General features: G+C 38.7%; 1 protein-coding gene across 1 annotated transcript in view; it reads right to left on the bottom strand.

Annotated features, from left to right (window-relative positions):
• The window catches only part of PIGK (phosphatidylinositol glycan anchor biosynthesis, class K), a 225,442-nt gene that overhangs the window by 111,072 nt on the left and 97,308 nt on the right, over positions 1–17,062 (bottom strand). Inside the window, exons 5-7 of the mRNA XM_006888612.1 lie at positions 15,682–15,778; positions 14,145–14,262; positions 13,881–13,991 (exon numbers count right to left, since the gene is read on the bottom strand). Coding sequence (XP_006888674.1) covers positions 13,881–13,991; positions 14,145–14,262; positions 15,682–15,778 — 326 coding nt within the window. The remainder of the gene's footprint in view (positions 1–13,880; positions 13,992–14,144; positions 14,263–15,681; positions 15,779–17,062) is intronic.

Genomic DNA, 17,062 nt, shown 5'->3' with positions numbered 1-17,062 from the left:
TCCTGGAAAGGGTTAAACCGGGTGGCTCCTTGGAGGCAAGGATTCTGAGGCTCTGTCTAACATACTTTGGACCTTTTGTGAGGAGAGACCGGTCCTTGGAGAGGGATATCATGCTTGGAAGGGTGGAGGGACAGTACAGGAGCGGAAGGCCCTCTATGAGGTGGATTGATTCAGTGACTGGGATAATCGGGATGGGAGTGTCAGGGACAATGCCATTGGCACAGGACAGAGCAGAGTTTAGGGCTGTTGTACATAGGGTCGCTATGAGTCACAAGCGACTCGACAGCACACAACAACAACAACATACAACATCAAAGGAAAATTAAGATTGTAAAGTACCTCGTAACATGGATGAATCTGGAGGATATCATTTTGCGTGAAATAGGTCAATCGTAACTACTGAATGAGCTCACTATTAAAAAAGGGTTAGGAAAGGTTTACAAACAGAAAGAAACATTCATGGATAGTTACCAACAGTGAAAAAGAAGCAGAGGAAACGACAACAAACTAAAAAGAGTAGGCCAGAACAAAATCACTAAGGAAGAGAAAGGCATGGGAAATGTGAACAAGGATTACAGATGACAAAGGTAAATATTCTTACATGCACAATCTTGCGTTATCACTAATAACAGACTATGAGTGGATACATAGGCCAACAGGTAAGATGAACAAGAATTTGTAGTTGAATGAGACTACATTTACAATCATATGGGTTTGTCAGAAGTCTGGTTAGATAGATAGATAGATAGATAGATAGATAGATAGATAGATAGACAGACAGACAGACAGACAGACATATAGATATATCTGTATGTGCTATAAGCACATACAAACACAATTTATTGCCATTGAGTTGGAGCCAATAGTTGACCCTCCTGAAGGTTTTCAGAGGCTGTAAATTGCATGGAGATGACCCATCTTTTTCCTCCAGAGGGGTTGTTAGATTTGAACCTCATGCATTTGGGTCAGCAAGTGAAACTCTTTACCCACTTGAGCACTAGAGCCCCCTAGAGCAAACAAAAGTCAAAAATATGGTAACATCTCAGCCATAACCAAACACTATGAGGGCGGAAATCAAACACTCTGAGAACCTGGGACCTTAGGACCATAGCTGAAAGGGTCATAAAGGTCAATTAGTAGGTATAACAAAGGACACAAAGACAATGTTCTAGAACTTATTTTTGTGATCCCTAACTTGAGTTTTAAAGCTTTTAACAACCATGCAAGGTTTAACTATATTGTCCTCTCCCCATTCAAAGCAAAGAAGAAGAAAGAAAATCAAAGACTATTAATTCAAAGGACTAAAGGACCACAGGGTGAACTTTAGTATCCACAACCTGCAAACAAGATAGCCACAGACGACTACTCTGAAGAGGATAATAATAGAAGGTCCTTGACAGCATAAAAAGATCAGAAACAAAATTCAAAATCATAAAAGTATCAAAGATCGGATTTCCTACTCCGATAAGACTGGTGAAATCCCCAGACTATGGCCCTTAGACATCATTAAAACCTGGAATTGAAATCACCCCCAGGATGAAAATATCATACAAGTCATAGACAGGCCTACAATGTGGTCAACAATACCAGAAAGAAACACACGCCTTAGAGGGATCAAACATACATCACTGATGCAGGAATAAAGCTCAGAAGGCAGGAAGAGATAGGAAAGAAGGGAAAACATAAATAGAAAGCACAGAGAGGAAGTGGGATGAGAGCTGTTAAAATGAGGCGACTGTAATCAGTACCACAAAACTGCACAACGGAAAGCCAATTTGCTCTCTAAACTATCACTCAAAACACAGCACAAATTTAAAGAAACAAAAAAATAGTGCAATTAGGCAGCCCTAGATTGCAGAAAGCTGAAGCACAGCCTTGTCACTTGCTCTCCTCCTATGGGTTTATATAAATGGTCTTTAAAATCAAATAATTTATTCCATTTATTTATGATGAGATGTAAATAAGCCCAGGACACTTCCAAATATAATGCAGTGCTTCAAATAACAGCGTTTGAAAACTAGGACTTTATAGCCAAACAGATCTCAATTAATTCTTGTGATAATCTTACCCCTAAGAGATCACATTTGTCAACTCAGAAGCATAGGTTTATCCACCCACTCTGAAAAATACAGAATGGAACAATTACATCTAGTTCACATTATCTCCTACACTCTCTTTCTGCCACAGAGTTGAAATCATTCATAGCTGACCATGGATTGAGCTTCCAAAGCTGTAAATCACATGGGGAAATTTCCCATCTTTCTCCCTCAGAGATGCTGTTGGATTTGAACTACCAAAAAGTCATAGTTTTGAGTTAGCAGCAAAAGTCCTGCATCAGAGCTCTCTTAAGTTCATACAGCCTTCCATAAAGGATACAAAGATTGTTAACACATGATCCTGTTCTCAGGGCTTTAAGCCAAGTTGTTTGTTTGTTGTTGTTTACTGCAGAGTCAGAACGACCTACAGCTGACCCTCCAGAAGGTTTTAAGAGACAGTTAATCACACAGAGACTGCCCATTTTTCTCCCACAGAGCTAACGGCCTTGAACCTCATTAGGTAAATAAATATAACAAGATAGAAAAAGTTCTACTTCAGAAAAGAGGCAAACTTTTTTTCAAGATGGAAAAACACAGAAAGTGGAATTTGAGCTATTTTTTTTTAAATAGGATTTACAAATAGAAAACTAACACATTGCTAATAAAGGTGCAGCTATAGTGATGTAAAAAGCAAACAATCTAATCTGACTGAAACACAGGCTATATAATGGAAACAATTACAGACTCGCCAGGAAGAGCACAAAGCACACCTGTGAAGACAAGTCGGCCAGGTAATCATCAACCTGAGACAGGTAGGGAAAGGGGAGTGGAATACAATTTATGAAACAGTGTTCCAAGCACTGTGCTAAGCAATTTGTAGGTGTTACCATTTAAGCCTGCCAGCAACTGTGAGGTATGTCAAAATGATTATCTTTAAGCAAAGGTTCAAAAAGATCAAGAAATTTGCCTACATTACCATGCCCACAAGAGTCAGATCAAGTTGATTCCAAATTCTTACATCTTTTGTTCAGAAAAGTAGTATCAGGAAAGACATTAAGGCAAGGATAAGAAGGAAGGAAGCAGAAGCTCAAAAAGGTAAGATGCCAAAGAGAAAAAGTGGATGTAAGTTTTATAAAATGAAGTAAAAGATAAAATAAGCAGCTGTAAGACTGTAGTTTTAAGTACACTGAGTTTCTTACAGAGTTCCAGTATAAGTAACCGGGTGTTATTTTACCTTATGGCCAGATCATTAAACCAAAAAACTGAAAAATAATGCCAAGGGAAGAGTAGAGCTAGGTCTTAAAAAAAATCTTAAGTGAGAGGTTGAGGTACCCGAGCTTTAATCAACAGATATAGGTGGTTACTGCGTGCTGCTGAGTTGCAACTAACTCATACTAATTCGCCGGTGGGTTTTCAAAAGCAGCAAATTGCACAGGAGGAGCTTGCTCCTACTATGGAATCACTATGAGTTGAACTTAAATCAGCATCTAACAACAGCAAAGCCACCAGAGTTCCCTCATAGTGACACTCTTGTTGTGTGCCTTTGAACCTTGTCTTTGAGACTACAGTGCAAATTCTTACCACTAGGCCACCAGAGTCCCCTATAGATAAGGGGAAGAGCCTGAAATATGTGAGTAATCACAAACACACTCTAAAAGAATATAAACCAAGTATGCTGTCCTCAAGTCAATATCAACTCCTTGTAACTCCATGTGTGTCAGAATTGTACTGCTTGGACAATTCATCCTAGGTAGACAGTGGTGGGTTCAAAAAGCCTTTCAATCAGCAGTTTAGTGCTTTCTTGTTTGTGCTACCTAGAGATGCCTGAATTTGACAGTAATATAATCAATATCAAGTTTTATAATAGGAAAATGGGAATGATAAAATTTAAGTAGCCCAAATATAGATATCTATCAAAAATTATTCTAGAAGAACAATTGCTGCCTTTAAGCTTTGGTGCTTGAGAAGTGTACTGAACATACTATAGACCACCAAGAAAACAAACACGCTTTTCCTAGAGAGGGTGAAACCAGGCTGCTCCTTGGATGCAAGGGTTTTGAAGCTCCATATCACATACTTTGAGAATGTGACCAAGAGTGACCAGTCACTGGATAAGGACATCGTGCCTGGTAGGGTGGAGAGATAGAATAGGAGAGGAAGACCTCAGATGACAGGGATTGACACAATAACTGGGATAATGGGGATAGGTGTGTCAGAGACAGTGATACTGACTGAGGATATGGTAGGGTTCAGAGAGATAGTACACAGGGTCACTAAGAGTCACAGGTGACTCGATGTCGCATTGTAATTATGTTATTTCCTTGAACAATAAAATGTTGGGGAGGAAAAACAAGGGATTTAGAAATAATTCATGGCAGCAATTTGTATGAAGTATAGAGGGGCCAGAGACTAAATTGAGGGCTATCAATTTCTAGAGATGTATAGTGCCCATTAACGAGCCCTCGCTCTGGTGGCCTAGTGGTAAGAAGCTGTGTCGCAATCCCAAAGATACACAGTTTGAATTTACCAGCTGTTCCACAGGAGAAGGAAGGGCAATCCTCTCGTGTGCATTCTTCTGCCTCGGAAAACCTGCTGAAGCATCAGCTATGGGTCAGTTTCTTCAACTGCACACAACAACAGAGGCACTAAGAGGAAATTCTGGTACCTGTGCTGATGTTAAAAGTTGATTTAAGTTCAAATCATAGTGACTCTATGAACAATAGATCTGAACCCTGCCCTGTCCTCTGCCATCCTCATCATTTCTGACACCCTTGAGTTCACTGTTGCACTCACTGTGTCAACTCATCTCATTAAGGATGGTGGCCTAGTGAGTGAAGAAATTCCACTGCCAACCCAAAGGTACAAAGACAGGCAATCTCCTGCTGTACAGCCTCTGAAACCTTTGCTGGAGGGTCAGCTATGAGGACAAATCATTGGCAAAGAGTTTTGAGTTTCTTGTTTTCTGAGAGTGGTACAGTGAAGAGCTTTGTTGGTGTGTTCTGTAGGGAGTCACATTGCTAACCGAAAGGTCACACCTCTCTGGCAGTTCCATAGACTATTCCGTGGGAGAAAGATGGGCAACCTCCTCCCTTGCAGTTAACAGCCTCAGGAAACCTACTGGAGTGTCGGCTATGAGTCAGTTCCAAGTCGACAGTAATGCCTTGACTGACTGACCAGCAACAGAGAAGAGTCTCAGTGTATCCATGCTTTGGCCAACTCTAATTTTCTTTTTCTGTTTTTTAAAATAGCCATCTCAGTTGTGTGTTAAGGCATAAAAACTACAATTTCTGTGGCTTACTAGTGAAGGGCAAGAAATCTACACAAGTGTAAACCTAGTAACTTGATCAGGACACTATGGTAGCCTAAGCCCGTAAGAAGTTATGCTTGCCAACCAAAGGCAGGTGATTCAAACTCAACAGCTGCTCCATGTTAGAAAGATGGGCAAATTCCTCCCATGCAATTTAAAGTTTCTGAAAACTCATCGGTGGGTCAGCTGTCAGTCAAGTCCGACTTGATGGCAATAAATTTTGACTTTCAGGGTTTTTGAGTGGCATACTGCCTATCAGGCTGCTAAACAAAAAGTCTGCATTTGAATGTACCAGCCGGGCCAAGAAAGTTGGGCACTCTCCTACGATAAACATTTACAATCTCAGAAATCAGATGGAGAGCCGCTACGAGTCAGAATAGACTTTGCAGCGCTGAGTTTGTTTCTTTGAGGGAGGTTATATTGCCAATTATAACAATAAATACACCAGAAAAAGCCAGATTATTTGCTAGTCTATTTCTTCTCATTGTTACAGCCCTGAAGTTGCTAATTCCATAAGTTCCATGCTAATTCAAGAGGATTTACATTGGGACTTTTGAGACATAACATCTTCACATATGTAAACTCAGTTTAAAGCCTCTAAAAACCTAGAAAGAATTAAAATTTTGTTAGAAATAAAACAATATTTTGTTGTTGTTCTTACGTGCCGTCGAGTTGCCTGCAACTCATAGCAACCCTATGTACAACAGCCCTAAACTCTGCCTTCTCCTGAACCAGTCTCACCATCTCGGACAAAACTAATCCCCATTACACCAGTGACTAAATCAATCCATCTCATCCAGGGATGTCCTCTCCTGTGTTGTCCCTCCACCTTCTCAAGCATGATGTCCCTCTCCAAGGATGGGTCCCTCCTTGCAACATGTCCAAAGTATGTCAGACGAAGCTTCAGAATCCTTGCCTCCAAGGAGCAGGCTGGCTTCACCCTCTCTAGGATGAACCTGTTCATTTCCTTAGCAGTCCATGGTACATTTAATACGCTTCTCCAACACAACAGCTCAGAGGCATCAATTCTTCTATGATTGCTAGTCATTGTCCAGCTCTCTGATGCATAGCAAGTGATTGCAAAGATCATGGCATGTATCAGGTGCACCTTAGTCTCCAGACTAACATCGCTACACTTCAGTACTTTAGAGAGGTCTCTAACTTCAGACTTTACCATCACAATATGTCTTTTAATTTCCTGGCTGCTAGTGCTAAGAGTGTTGACTGTGGACCTAAGCAAACTAAAACTGTGAACAATCTCAATCTCTTCACTATCCACAATGATGATGCCAATCAGTCCAGTGGTGAGAATCTTTGTTTTCTTGATATTGAGCCTCAATCCACACTGAAGACTGGAGTCCCTGACCTTCCACAGCAAGCGCTTCAGGTCCTCAGTTTCAGCAAGCAGGGCTGTGCATAACGTAGATTCTTCCTCCAATCCTGATGTCACATTTCTCCTCATAGAGCCCAGCCTCCCAGATAATCGGTTCTGCAAAAAGACTGAAAAGGTATGGAGACAGGACACATTCCTGGCATACACACTTCCCAATTTTGAACTATGAAGTGTTTCCTTGCTCTGTTCTGATGACTGCCTCCTGGTCCAAGTATAGGTTTCGCATTAGCACAATCAAATCTTCTGGGATTTCCATTCTTCTCAGAGTTAGCCACAGTTTGTTATGATCCACACAGTCAAAAGCCTCTGCGTAATCAATGAAACAAAGAGACATTCTTCTGGTACTCTTTGCTTTCATCTAACATTAGCTGCAATATCCCTAGTACAACGACCCCTTCTAAACCCAGTCTGGACTTCTGGCAGTTCTCTACTGATTTGCTGTTCCAGTTGTTTTTTGGATAATCTTCAGCAGAATCTTGCTTGCATGTGATATTAATGATATTGTTCGATAATTTCCACACTCTGTGGGATCATCTTTCTTTGGAATGGGGACAAATATAGATCTCTTCCAGTCAGTTGACCAAGTGGTTGTTATCCAGATTTTTGGGCACAACTTGGTGAGCACATCTAGATCAGTATCTGTTAGATGAAATATGTCAATTGGTATATCATCAACTCCTGGGGCCTTATTCTTGCTCATATGTTGTTTCATTACATTCTTCTGTGTCTGCCAATTCCTTTTGGTATAATGACTCTGTATACTCTTTTCATCTTCTAATGCTTGCAGGATCACTCAATTTTCTGCCCAAAGCATCTTTAAGTATTGCAACTCAAGGCTTGAATTTCCTCTTCTGTTTCTTAAGAAATGCTGAGCGAGTTTGGCCTCTTTGATTTTCTGACTCCAGCTCTTTGCACATTTCATTATAATACTTTACTTTGTCTTGTCATGAAGCCTTTTGAACTCTCCTGTTCAGCTCCTTAATGTCTTGATTTCGTCCTTCTCCTTTGGCTCATCGGCGCTCCAGTGCAATACTCTCTTCTGACATCCATTTTGGTCTTTTCTTCCTCCTCCATCTTTGCAAAGAACTTCTGCACTCTTCCTAGATGATAGTCTTGATATCTTCCCATAAACTCAACTGGTCTTCGCTCATTAGTGTTCCAGGCCTCAAATCTGTTCCTGAGATGGTTCTGAAATTCAGATGGGATAGACTCAAGGTCATATTTTGGTTCCTGTGGGCTTGTTTTTACTTTCCTTAGCTTCAGCTTAAACTTGAATATGAGTAGTTGGTGATCTGTTACACAATCAGCACCAGGCCTAGTTTTCACAGCTGATATTGAGGTTTTTCCAGTGGTTCTTTCCACAGATGTAAGATATATACAAATATAAATTCCAGTGTCTTTTTGTTGTTGTTAAGTGCCGTCGAGTCACAGGTGACTGATAGAAACCATATGAACAAAAGACCTGGACACCTGTATGACTTCCATCCTTTCTCTAGGTTCATAGGGTTTCCAGAGGCAAGGTATTATGGAAATGGATGCCACTCCTGCTTCCAAGCTTGTTTTAATTGGGGAGTGCCACTGTCCACCATAGGTAACCACTGGCGCATTTACTGAACAAATTTTGCTATGGTTCCATTCAAGACAAAAAATTAGTAAATGAGCTTTCTTTTCTTTTATCATCTGTCACACAAAATATTTGAAAGAGATTCAGTCCTCAGAGAAGAACGGGATTTTCCCCATTCCATTCAATTGAAAAAAAAAAAGAATAAAATAGATTCGCAGTGCTTCGTTCTGTTGTACATGTCACTGCCAATAAGTTGGAACAACTCACAGTCCATTAAGTTATCAAAATTGTAAATTGAATGGAAGGACATTGCCCATCATTCTTCTGTGGAACCAGCAGTGCATTCGAATTACCAGAGACACAGCATTTAGGTTAGCAAAGTACAGACTACATCACCAGAGCACAGAGCTGTGCTGTACACTGTTGTTGGGTACCATCAAGTCAAGTAAAATTCATTGCTGCCCTATGAACAGACCTTGAGCCCTGTCCTATATACTGTGCCATCTTCACACTCTGACATGCTTAAACTCATTGTTGTAGTCACTGTGTCAATCCACCTGGTTCAGGGTCTTTGTCTCTTTTACTGTCCCTCTACCTTTCCAAGCATGATGTCTCTCTCCTAACAATAAACTTCATCATCTGCTTACAAGGATTCTGGCTGCACTTTTCACTAAGACATCTGTTTTGTTTTGATTTTCTTTTGGTAGATTTCAGTACTGTTCTCTAAGATCACAGTTCCAAGGCCTCAACTCTTCTGTCATCCATATTTACTGCCCAGTGATTAGCAGCATAACAAGCGATTGAAAAGACCATGGTCTAGAACAAGAAAATCTTGGTTTTCAAACTAACATCACTTCTCCTCAATAATTTGGCGAGGCCCCTGACTACAGACTTTCAGTGCAATACATGTGCTAATTGCCTGACTGCTGGTCCACTGGTGCTGATTGTAGATTCAAGTAAGATACAGTTGTTGACAGATATAATGTTTTCTCCATCTAGCATGATGTTGTCTATTGGTCCAGGGGTGAGAATTTTGGGTTTCTTGATGTTGAGATGCAAACTATATTGAAGACTGATCTTTTGCAACAAGTGCTTTCCATCCTCTTCACTTTGAGCAAGCAAGGTAGTGTTATCTGTATACATAGATTATTGATGAGTCTTCCTCTAATCCTGATGTCACATTCTTCCACATAGAGTCCAAGTTCTCAAATATAATTTGCTCTCAATACAGACTGAATAGATATGGAGAAAGTATATAACCCTGATATTCAACATTCTTAATGTTAAACCATTCAGTGTTCCCTTGCTCTGTTTACACAATAGCCTCTTGGTTTAGGTATAGCTTTCACATGTGCCTAACCAATTAAATGTTCTGGGATTTCCATTCTACACAGTGCCACAAAAATGTCAGATCCATCTTGGCAGCACCTCAAAACAACATTAAAAAACAAACAAACAAAAAAACAAAACCAACAACATTGTTAAGTATTACCGAAAAATTACAAGTGAATTAAATAACAGATATGCCTCTGATATACGGTATAAATGTTCTCCTCTACCAAATGACTCACTGAAGTCTACAAATAACTGAAGTATTTAAAAATAACTTATATACTTCAAACTAAGGAGCAAAGAGTTTAAGAAATTTGCCTAACATCACAATGTCAACAAGTAATAGACCTGCTGTTGTGTACCATCAGGTCACGTGCAACTCACAGCAACCCTATGTACAATAGCTCTGAAACTTGTCTTCTCTGTTCAGAAAAGCAACACAAAAAAAAACCAAAATGACTGGATCACAAATTAGGAAGCAAAGAAAAGGATGAGGTGAGTAGAGATTGTGAGGAAAAAAGTGCAAGTAAAAACTCAAAGGCATAGCTGTTATTTGCTCCAAGACCAATTACACATTGTACAGAGCTCTGATGGCTTAGTAGGTAGGTTAAAAAAACACATGCTGCTAAAAATAAAGCAGAAGGTTCGAATTCACCAGCTCCTCCAAGAGAGAAATATGGACAATTTCCTCCTTTGCAATTTTTATAGTCTCTGAAAACTTGCTGAAGGATCAGCTATGAGTTGGTTCCAGATTGACAGCACATAACAACATAACAATGGTTGCTTGCAAGTTTTTAAGACCGTAGGCAATTCTAATGGCAACTCCATGAATGCCACAGTAAAACTGTGTTCCATAGAATTTTCCGTGGATGACTTTTCAGAAGTAGATTGTCAGCTTCATCTTCCAAAGTCCCTTTAGGTAGACTCGAACTTCAAAGCTTTCAGTTAGCAAATAAACACCATGGTTTTGTGCACCGTCACCAGCATTCACCTCTTACATATACCAATAACACCTGCTTGAATGGTTAAAATCTAAAATACTGATATCACATACTGGTAAAGATTGAAACAGGTGCTCTCATTCCTTCTTAGTAGGAATGTCAATGGTACTCTAGAAACAATATGGAAATGTCTTCCTCAGTTAGAGATAGGCTTACCATACAATCCAGCAATTATGCAGCCAGGTATTTACCCTCATGAATTGAAAACTTGGAATCACACAAGTCTATAGTTGCTTTATTCCTAATTGTTTCAAGCTGAAAAATTAAAAAACAAAAAAACCAAACGCACTGCCTTCAGATGAATTCCAACTCACTGTGATTCTCTGGTGGGTTTCCAAAACCATATATTTGTACAGGAATAGATGGTCCATTTTCCAAGGAGTGTTGGGTGGATTTAAAAAAGGTAATCTTTTGGCAAGAGCAGCCCAATGTTACACTCTAGGCAACCAGGGCTCTACCAAATCAGAAGCCACCATATGTCATTCAGTAAGTGAGTGGGTAGACAAACTGTGTTAATCCATATAAGAGAGCCATTTTTAGTGGTAAAAGGAATGATGTATCAAGCTACAAAAAAACCTGGAGAAATCATAAGTGCATATTGCTATGTGAATGAGATCCATATAAAAGAAGCAACAAACTATATGATTCCAATTATCTGACATTCTAGAACAGGTAACCAACCAAAGAGACTGTAAAAAGACAGTGGTTTCCAAAGGTTCAACCATATTAGGAAAAGAATAAAAAGGTACAGTTCTGGGCAGTAAAGCTATTCTGTATGGTACTGTAAGGTAAATACATAATATTATTAAAGCATAGCATGAAGAGTAAACCTTAATGTAAACTATGGCTTTGGTTAATGATAATGTATCAATACCTATACAACAAGTGTAACAAAAGTACCACACTAATTCAAAATGTTACTAATAGGGAAGACTAGGGGAGCATGGGGAAGTATATGTGAACTGTCTTTCTGCTTAGTGACTCTATAAACTTAAAACTGTAAATAAGATTGAATTAATTTTTAAAAGCCTATTAAAAATGTAAAACATTAGTCAAATCCAAAATAAAAGAGAATAAAGTTTCAAATCTAACTGCAAACGTAACTGCAATTTAGGTGACAATAGGGAATAAACTGTGTCCCCCAAAAAGATCTACTAAAGTCCTAACCCCTTCACCTGTTAATGTGACTCTGTTTGGAAAATAGTCTTTGAAGATGTTATATGTTGTTGTTATCTATTATCAAATTGTAACTGACTCACAGGCAAACCCATCCAGTGGGTTATGAGTAAGGAAAGTGTCCTGCAGGGTGCCTTGTGGATTTGAACTGCAGGCCGTGGGGTTAGCAGTACAAGCCACTAAAGCTCACATGAAAATGCTAGTAATTAATATGATGTTATACTGAAGTGATATACTGTGTGATTCAGTCTTATTTCTATGTGGTTGATGTTTGTATAAAAGAGGCGAAAACAGAAACAAAGAGACAGAAGGAGGACATAATGTGCAGCTACAAACCAAGGAATGTCTGAGGCTCCACAAGAGGCAGGAAGAGATTCACCCTTGAAAAGAATCAACACAGCCAATACTTTGATATGGACTTCCAACCTCCAGAGCTTTGGGACAAAAAATGTCTACTCCTAGAAACTGCCTAACTTGAAATACTTTGTTACAGTAACACAGGAAACTAATATGTTGTTGTTATGTACCCTTGAGTTGAAACCTACTCATAGTTGACTTTCTAGCAGGTTTTCAAAGGCAGTTAATCACATAGGAGGAAAATGTTTCTCCACGGAACAACTGGTAGATTTGAACCTCATTCCTTTGGGTTGGCAGTGCAACTCTTTACCACTAAACCACCAGGACTCGCTGGAAACTAACACTGTTGCTGAGTACCTAGAGTTGGAATTGACCCATAGTTGACCCACCAGTGGATATTCAGAGGCAATTAATTGCAAAGGAGGAGAATGCCCATTCTTCTCTTGCAGAGCAGCTGGTTGCCCTCGAACTTTGTACCTTTAGGATTGCAGTGAAGCTTCTTGCCTCTAGGCCACCAGAGCTCCCTGAAACTAAGAGAATGTTACAGTTGAAACAGCATTATCACAACTTTTCTTTTAATATTCAAATTCATATCAAGTGTGTGGTTGTTGCTATCAGGTGCCATTAAGTTGCTTCAGACTCCCAGTTAGCCTATGAACAACAGATCTGAATCTTGCCCTACCCTGCACCATCCACATGATCTCAGATAAGCTCAAGCCCACTGCTACAGTCACTGTGTCAATCTATCTCGCTGAGGGTCTTCCCTCTTCTTCACTGGCTCTTCATTTGTCCCAGCATGATGTCTTTCTCCAAGGATTGGCCCCTCATGATAACATACCCAAAGTATGTGAGATGAAGTTTCCCCATCCTTGCCTCTAAGGAGCATCCAGAATGCAATCTTCCCTCTAAGGCAGACCTGTTTGCTCTTTTCACAGGCCACAGGAAATATACTCCCCTCAAAATAGATTAAGAGGTTCTGTTCTATCAAATTTAGTAGCTTATTGAATGAGTTTTCAGATTTTGGCAGGGTGAAAACTTAGCCAAAATTTACTACATTTTAAAAGAGAAATGCAGAGCGGCTTAGAAGTGGTACTAATTACCCCCAGACCTGCCTGCCCAGCCTCCCCGTCATCCATGAGCTCCATGAAGGCACTATGGTATATAAAGCACTTAGCTAACGCTCAAGAAGTATTTGTGAACAGATAAACAAGGTATAAAGAAAGAATATCACACTCACCCCACAAAATAATTTCTAAAAATTATCTGGTCAAAGCTTGTCATTTCAAGTTTTTAATTATACCAATTTTCGGTAGCATCTTTAACATATAGCTGAACAGACAGAATTAACATAAAGAAATAATCCAACTAGGAAGTAAAAGGGAAAAGTTCATGCAGGAAATAGAATATAATTGGAGTTCTGAATATGTAGAATTTCAATATGTGAATCTCAAAAAATGCATATCTAGTAGAGAAAAGAGTATAAGTAAATGAATTAAAACAGGAAAGCACCTAAAAGAAAGTAAATCAATAGGGCTAGAGTATATATTTCTTGTGCAAAAGAAATACTACTGTAAAGGTAGAGCCAAACAATTTAAAAGATCATCATTCAACACATGAAACTGTACCCTAGGAGTACAAGGAGTAAGAGATTTCATTCATCATATTAATATCATGTTCTATATGCTAGCATAGATCTACATATTAGAATACTTACAAGGTCATTCATATTAGTTTGGCTGGCTGGATTAATTTCTTCCAAAAACTCTAACACATAAAATGTGTATCTATCCATAAGATGAACTCCAATTGCAGGATCAGGCTGGTGCTGTAACACAATGTTTAATATGTAATTAACATTCCTTGTAAGGTGTTAAAAAGTTCAAGAATAAGACATAACACATATTTATATATAATTACTTCAGAAATAGCAACACATTCTAAAGACAGCAAAATTTACAAATGAGAAAATTGTACATACCGAGAGTGAATCTTCTCCCACTTGGCTACTAGCTAAAGCCATGATGTTGGGAGAATAAAAACGCTCATACATGGATGCTCCTTGACAAGTATCAATAATAAACAGTAGCTCGTTGTAGCTGGGGGAAAAAAAAGGGATAACATCCTTGACATGAATAATTATCTTAATCATACATTAACTCTTTTAATACTTCCTTAAGACAAGACGTTTTAAGTTATAGCTTAGTCATTTCATTACTTAAAAATGTGGAAACTTGTCAGAATACTCAATAGAAATCTATAGTTGAAAAGTTATTAAGAAGGACTTGTTGTATCCATATGCCACACATTGGGAATAAAATAAAGTAAAACCACCAAAGAATACTAATTGCCAATATGCTGATTCTGACTCACTGCAAGCCTCCAGGACAGAATAGAGCTGCCCCACGCAATTGCCAAGCTATAAACATTCATGGAAACAGACAGTCACATCTTGCTCCCACAGACTGTTCGGTGGGTTCAAACCTGCAATTTTTGATAAAGGGTCAAGCACTTAATTATTTTACCACTGGCTCCTTAGAATAGGCACAAATAGGAAAAACAAATAAAAACTCTTAATCCTAATAAATAATGGGAAACCTTGCTATACTAGAAGAATTTTTATTTCCTCTTAAAAGGATACAATCCTAAAGAGTGACTTTATTTTCATGTTCTGTAATAAGCCCGAGTTTTCCCTAATGAGGGAGGGGAAAGCTATCAGGCCATTGTAAATAATGAACATAAATTTTCAAATGCTAGAAAACAAAAAGATTTGTCCTGGAAAGGGTTAAACCGGGTGGCTCCTTGGAGGCAAGGATTCTGAGGCTCCGTCTAACATACTTTGGACATGTTGTGAGGAGAGACAGGTCCTTAGAGAGGGACATCATGCTTGAGAGGGTGGAGGGACAGCGCAGGAGAGGAAGGCCCTTTATGAGGTGGATTGATTCAGTGACTAGGATAATTGGGATGGGAGTGTCAGAGACAGTGCGATTGGCACAGGACAGAGCGGAGTTTAGGGCTGTTGTACATAGGGTCGCTATGAGTTGCAAGCAACTTGATGGCACATAACAACAACAAACCACAGAATAAATAATAAAAATATTTTAAAATCTTATAAACTAAGAATCACAAACCTACCAACTATGAAAAAGCCATAGACTAATTTATATTATTGTTGTTATTGTTGTTGATTGCCTTCAAGTCCAGCATAACTCATAGCTACCCTGTGAACACAAGGCCTGAAGCCTTTCTGTAACTATCAACATTTATCAAAGTTCATAGAGTTTCCGGAGGCATGTTGTTTAAGAAATGGATGCCACTCCTGCTTCCAAACCTGTCTTAAACCGGGAACTCCACCAAACACTGTCCACCATGGGTGACCATTATGGCATTTGACGCCCCAATGGCACAAGGTTCAGTGTAACAGCAACCCCACATTACCTCAGTAAAGCATACTGACAGAAGAGTGCTGTACCATTAAGAAAAATTTCTATTATGAAGAGAAATTATTTTATAATTACCGTCTTTTCTGCCACATTTGTTCAAAAGCATCTGCAAGTTCTATGTTAGTAATTTCTTCAGAATCTTGAAATTTCAAGAAACCATTTCCACCATGTCCTTATAGAATGAGACAAAAAGATCAAATAGAATTTTATGCAAACTGTATAAATCCTAATAGACATCTTTAGTTTAAATATTGTAGCATCAAATATCTGTCCTTGTTTTTCCCCCTCTAAATTAAGAAATAAAGTGAAAACAAATGAATTTTACTTCATTATTCCAATAAAAAGAAAATTATAAACTGTAAAAAATATAGGATATAGAGTATCTTTAAGAGTTTTTCTATCACTCTGTTCCAGAAAAAGCACATTCACAATTGACTCCCCTATTATATCAGAAATTATATTCTAAATTCCTTTCACACACTAAGCTTATATTTTTAGGGAGAATGGAGTTGAAGACATAGTTGCATGGTATACCTGTAGTATCTACAATGTATACTTAAAAAGTTAATACTACTAATAAATGCAGTTCATATCGAAATCTTCTTTTCACTAATCACTGCTTTATGAAAGTTCATAAGCAGATTCTAACATTTTAGGCATTCAGCCAGCATTTCTAGATTCAAATTGTCCACTTACCTATGTTCTATGAGAAAAATATAAGAAAATTATTAGCCTGCCTATTCAACTCCTTTGTGCAAAGTTTAATGTACTTCCCTCTGGACAACAAATCAGGAGACGTAGCACTGGGAAAATCTGCTGTCAAGAACTCTCCAAAGGTCTAAAGAGAAATGATGTGAGTTTAAAGAGTAACTTCGGTCTGACCCAAACCATAACATTTTCAATTACTTCCTATGCAGCTGAAAGTTCAACAATGAGGATTAGAAAAGAAAGGCTGATGCCTTTGAAATATAGTGTTGGAGAAGAAAATAGCCAATGAACTGCCAAAAGAACAAACTAATCTATCTTGGAAGAAGTGAAAACAGGGTACTCCACAGAGGCAAGGATGGTAAAATTTCATTTCACCTATTTTGGGAATGTTATAACGAAGGGCCAGTTCTTGGAAAAAAGAGATCATGGCAATGGGAATGTTGGAGGGTCAGAGAAAGAGAGAGAGACCCTCAACTGGATGGAATGACATAGTAATCGTAACAAGAGATTCAAGCACATAAAGATAGCAAAGATGGTGCAGGATTAAGCAAAGTTCATATGTATTGTTCCAATGGTTGTATGAGTTAAGTCTACTTGTTAGTGCCTAACATAAATAATGATGAGACAGAAAAATAGAAAAATCTATTTTAGTGCCTCCTCAGAGCAATGGTGTCTCTCTGGAGACTAAGGTGCATCTGATACAGGCCATGGTCTTTGCTATCACTTGTTATGCATCAGAGAGTTGGAC

Source organism: Elephantulus edwardii, unplaced genomic scaffold (genome assembly GCF_000299155.1).
Source record: "Elephantulus edwardii isolate Elephantulus edwardi_28Jun2011 unplaced genomic scaffold, EleEdw1.0 scaffold00069, whole genome shotgun sequence".
Lineage (NCBI taxonomy): Eukaryota > Metazoa > Chordata > Mammalia > Macroscelidea > Macroscelididae > Elephantulus > Elephantulus edwardii.
Note: the sequence above shows the minus strand (reverse complement) of the source record. Positions and strands in the feature narration are given on the sequence as shown.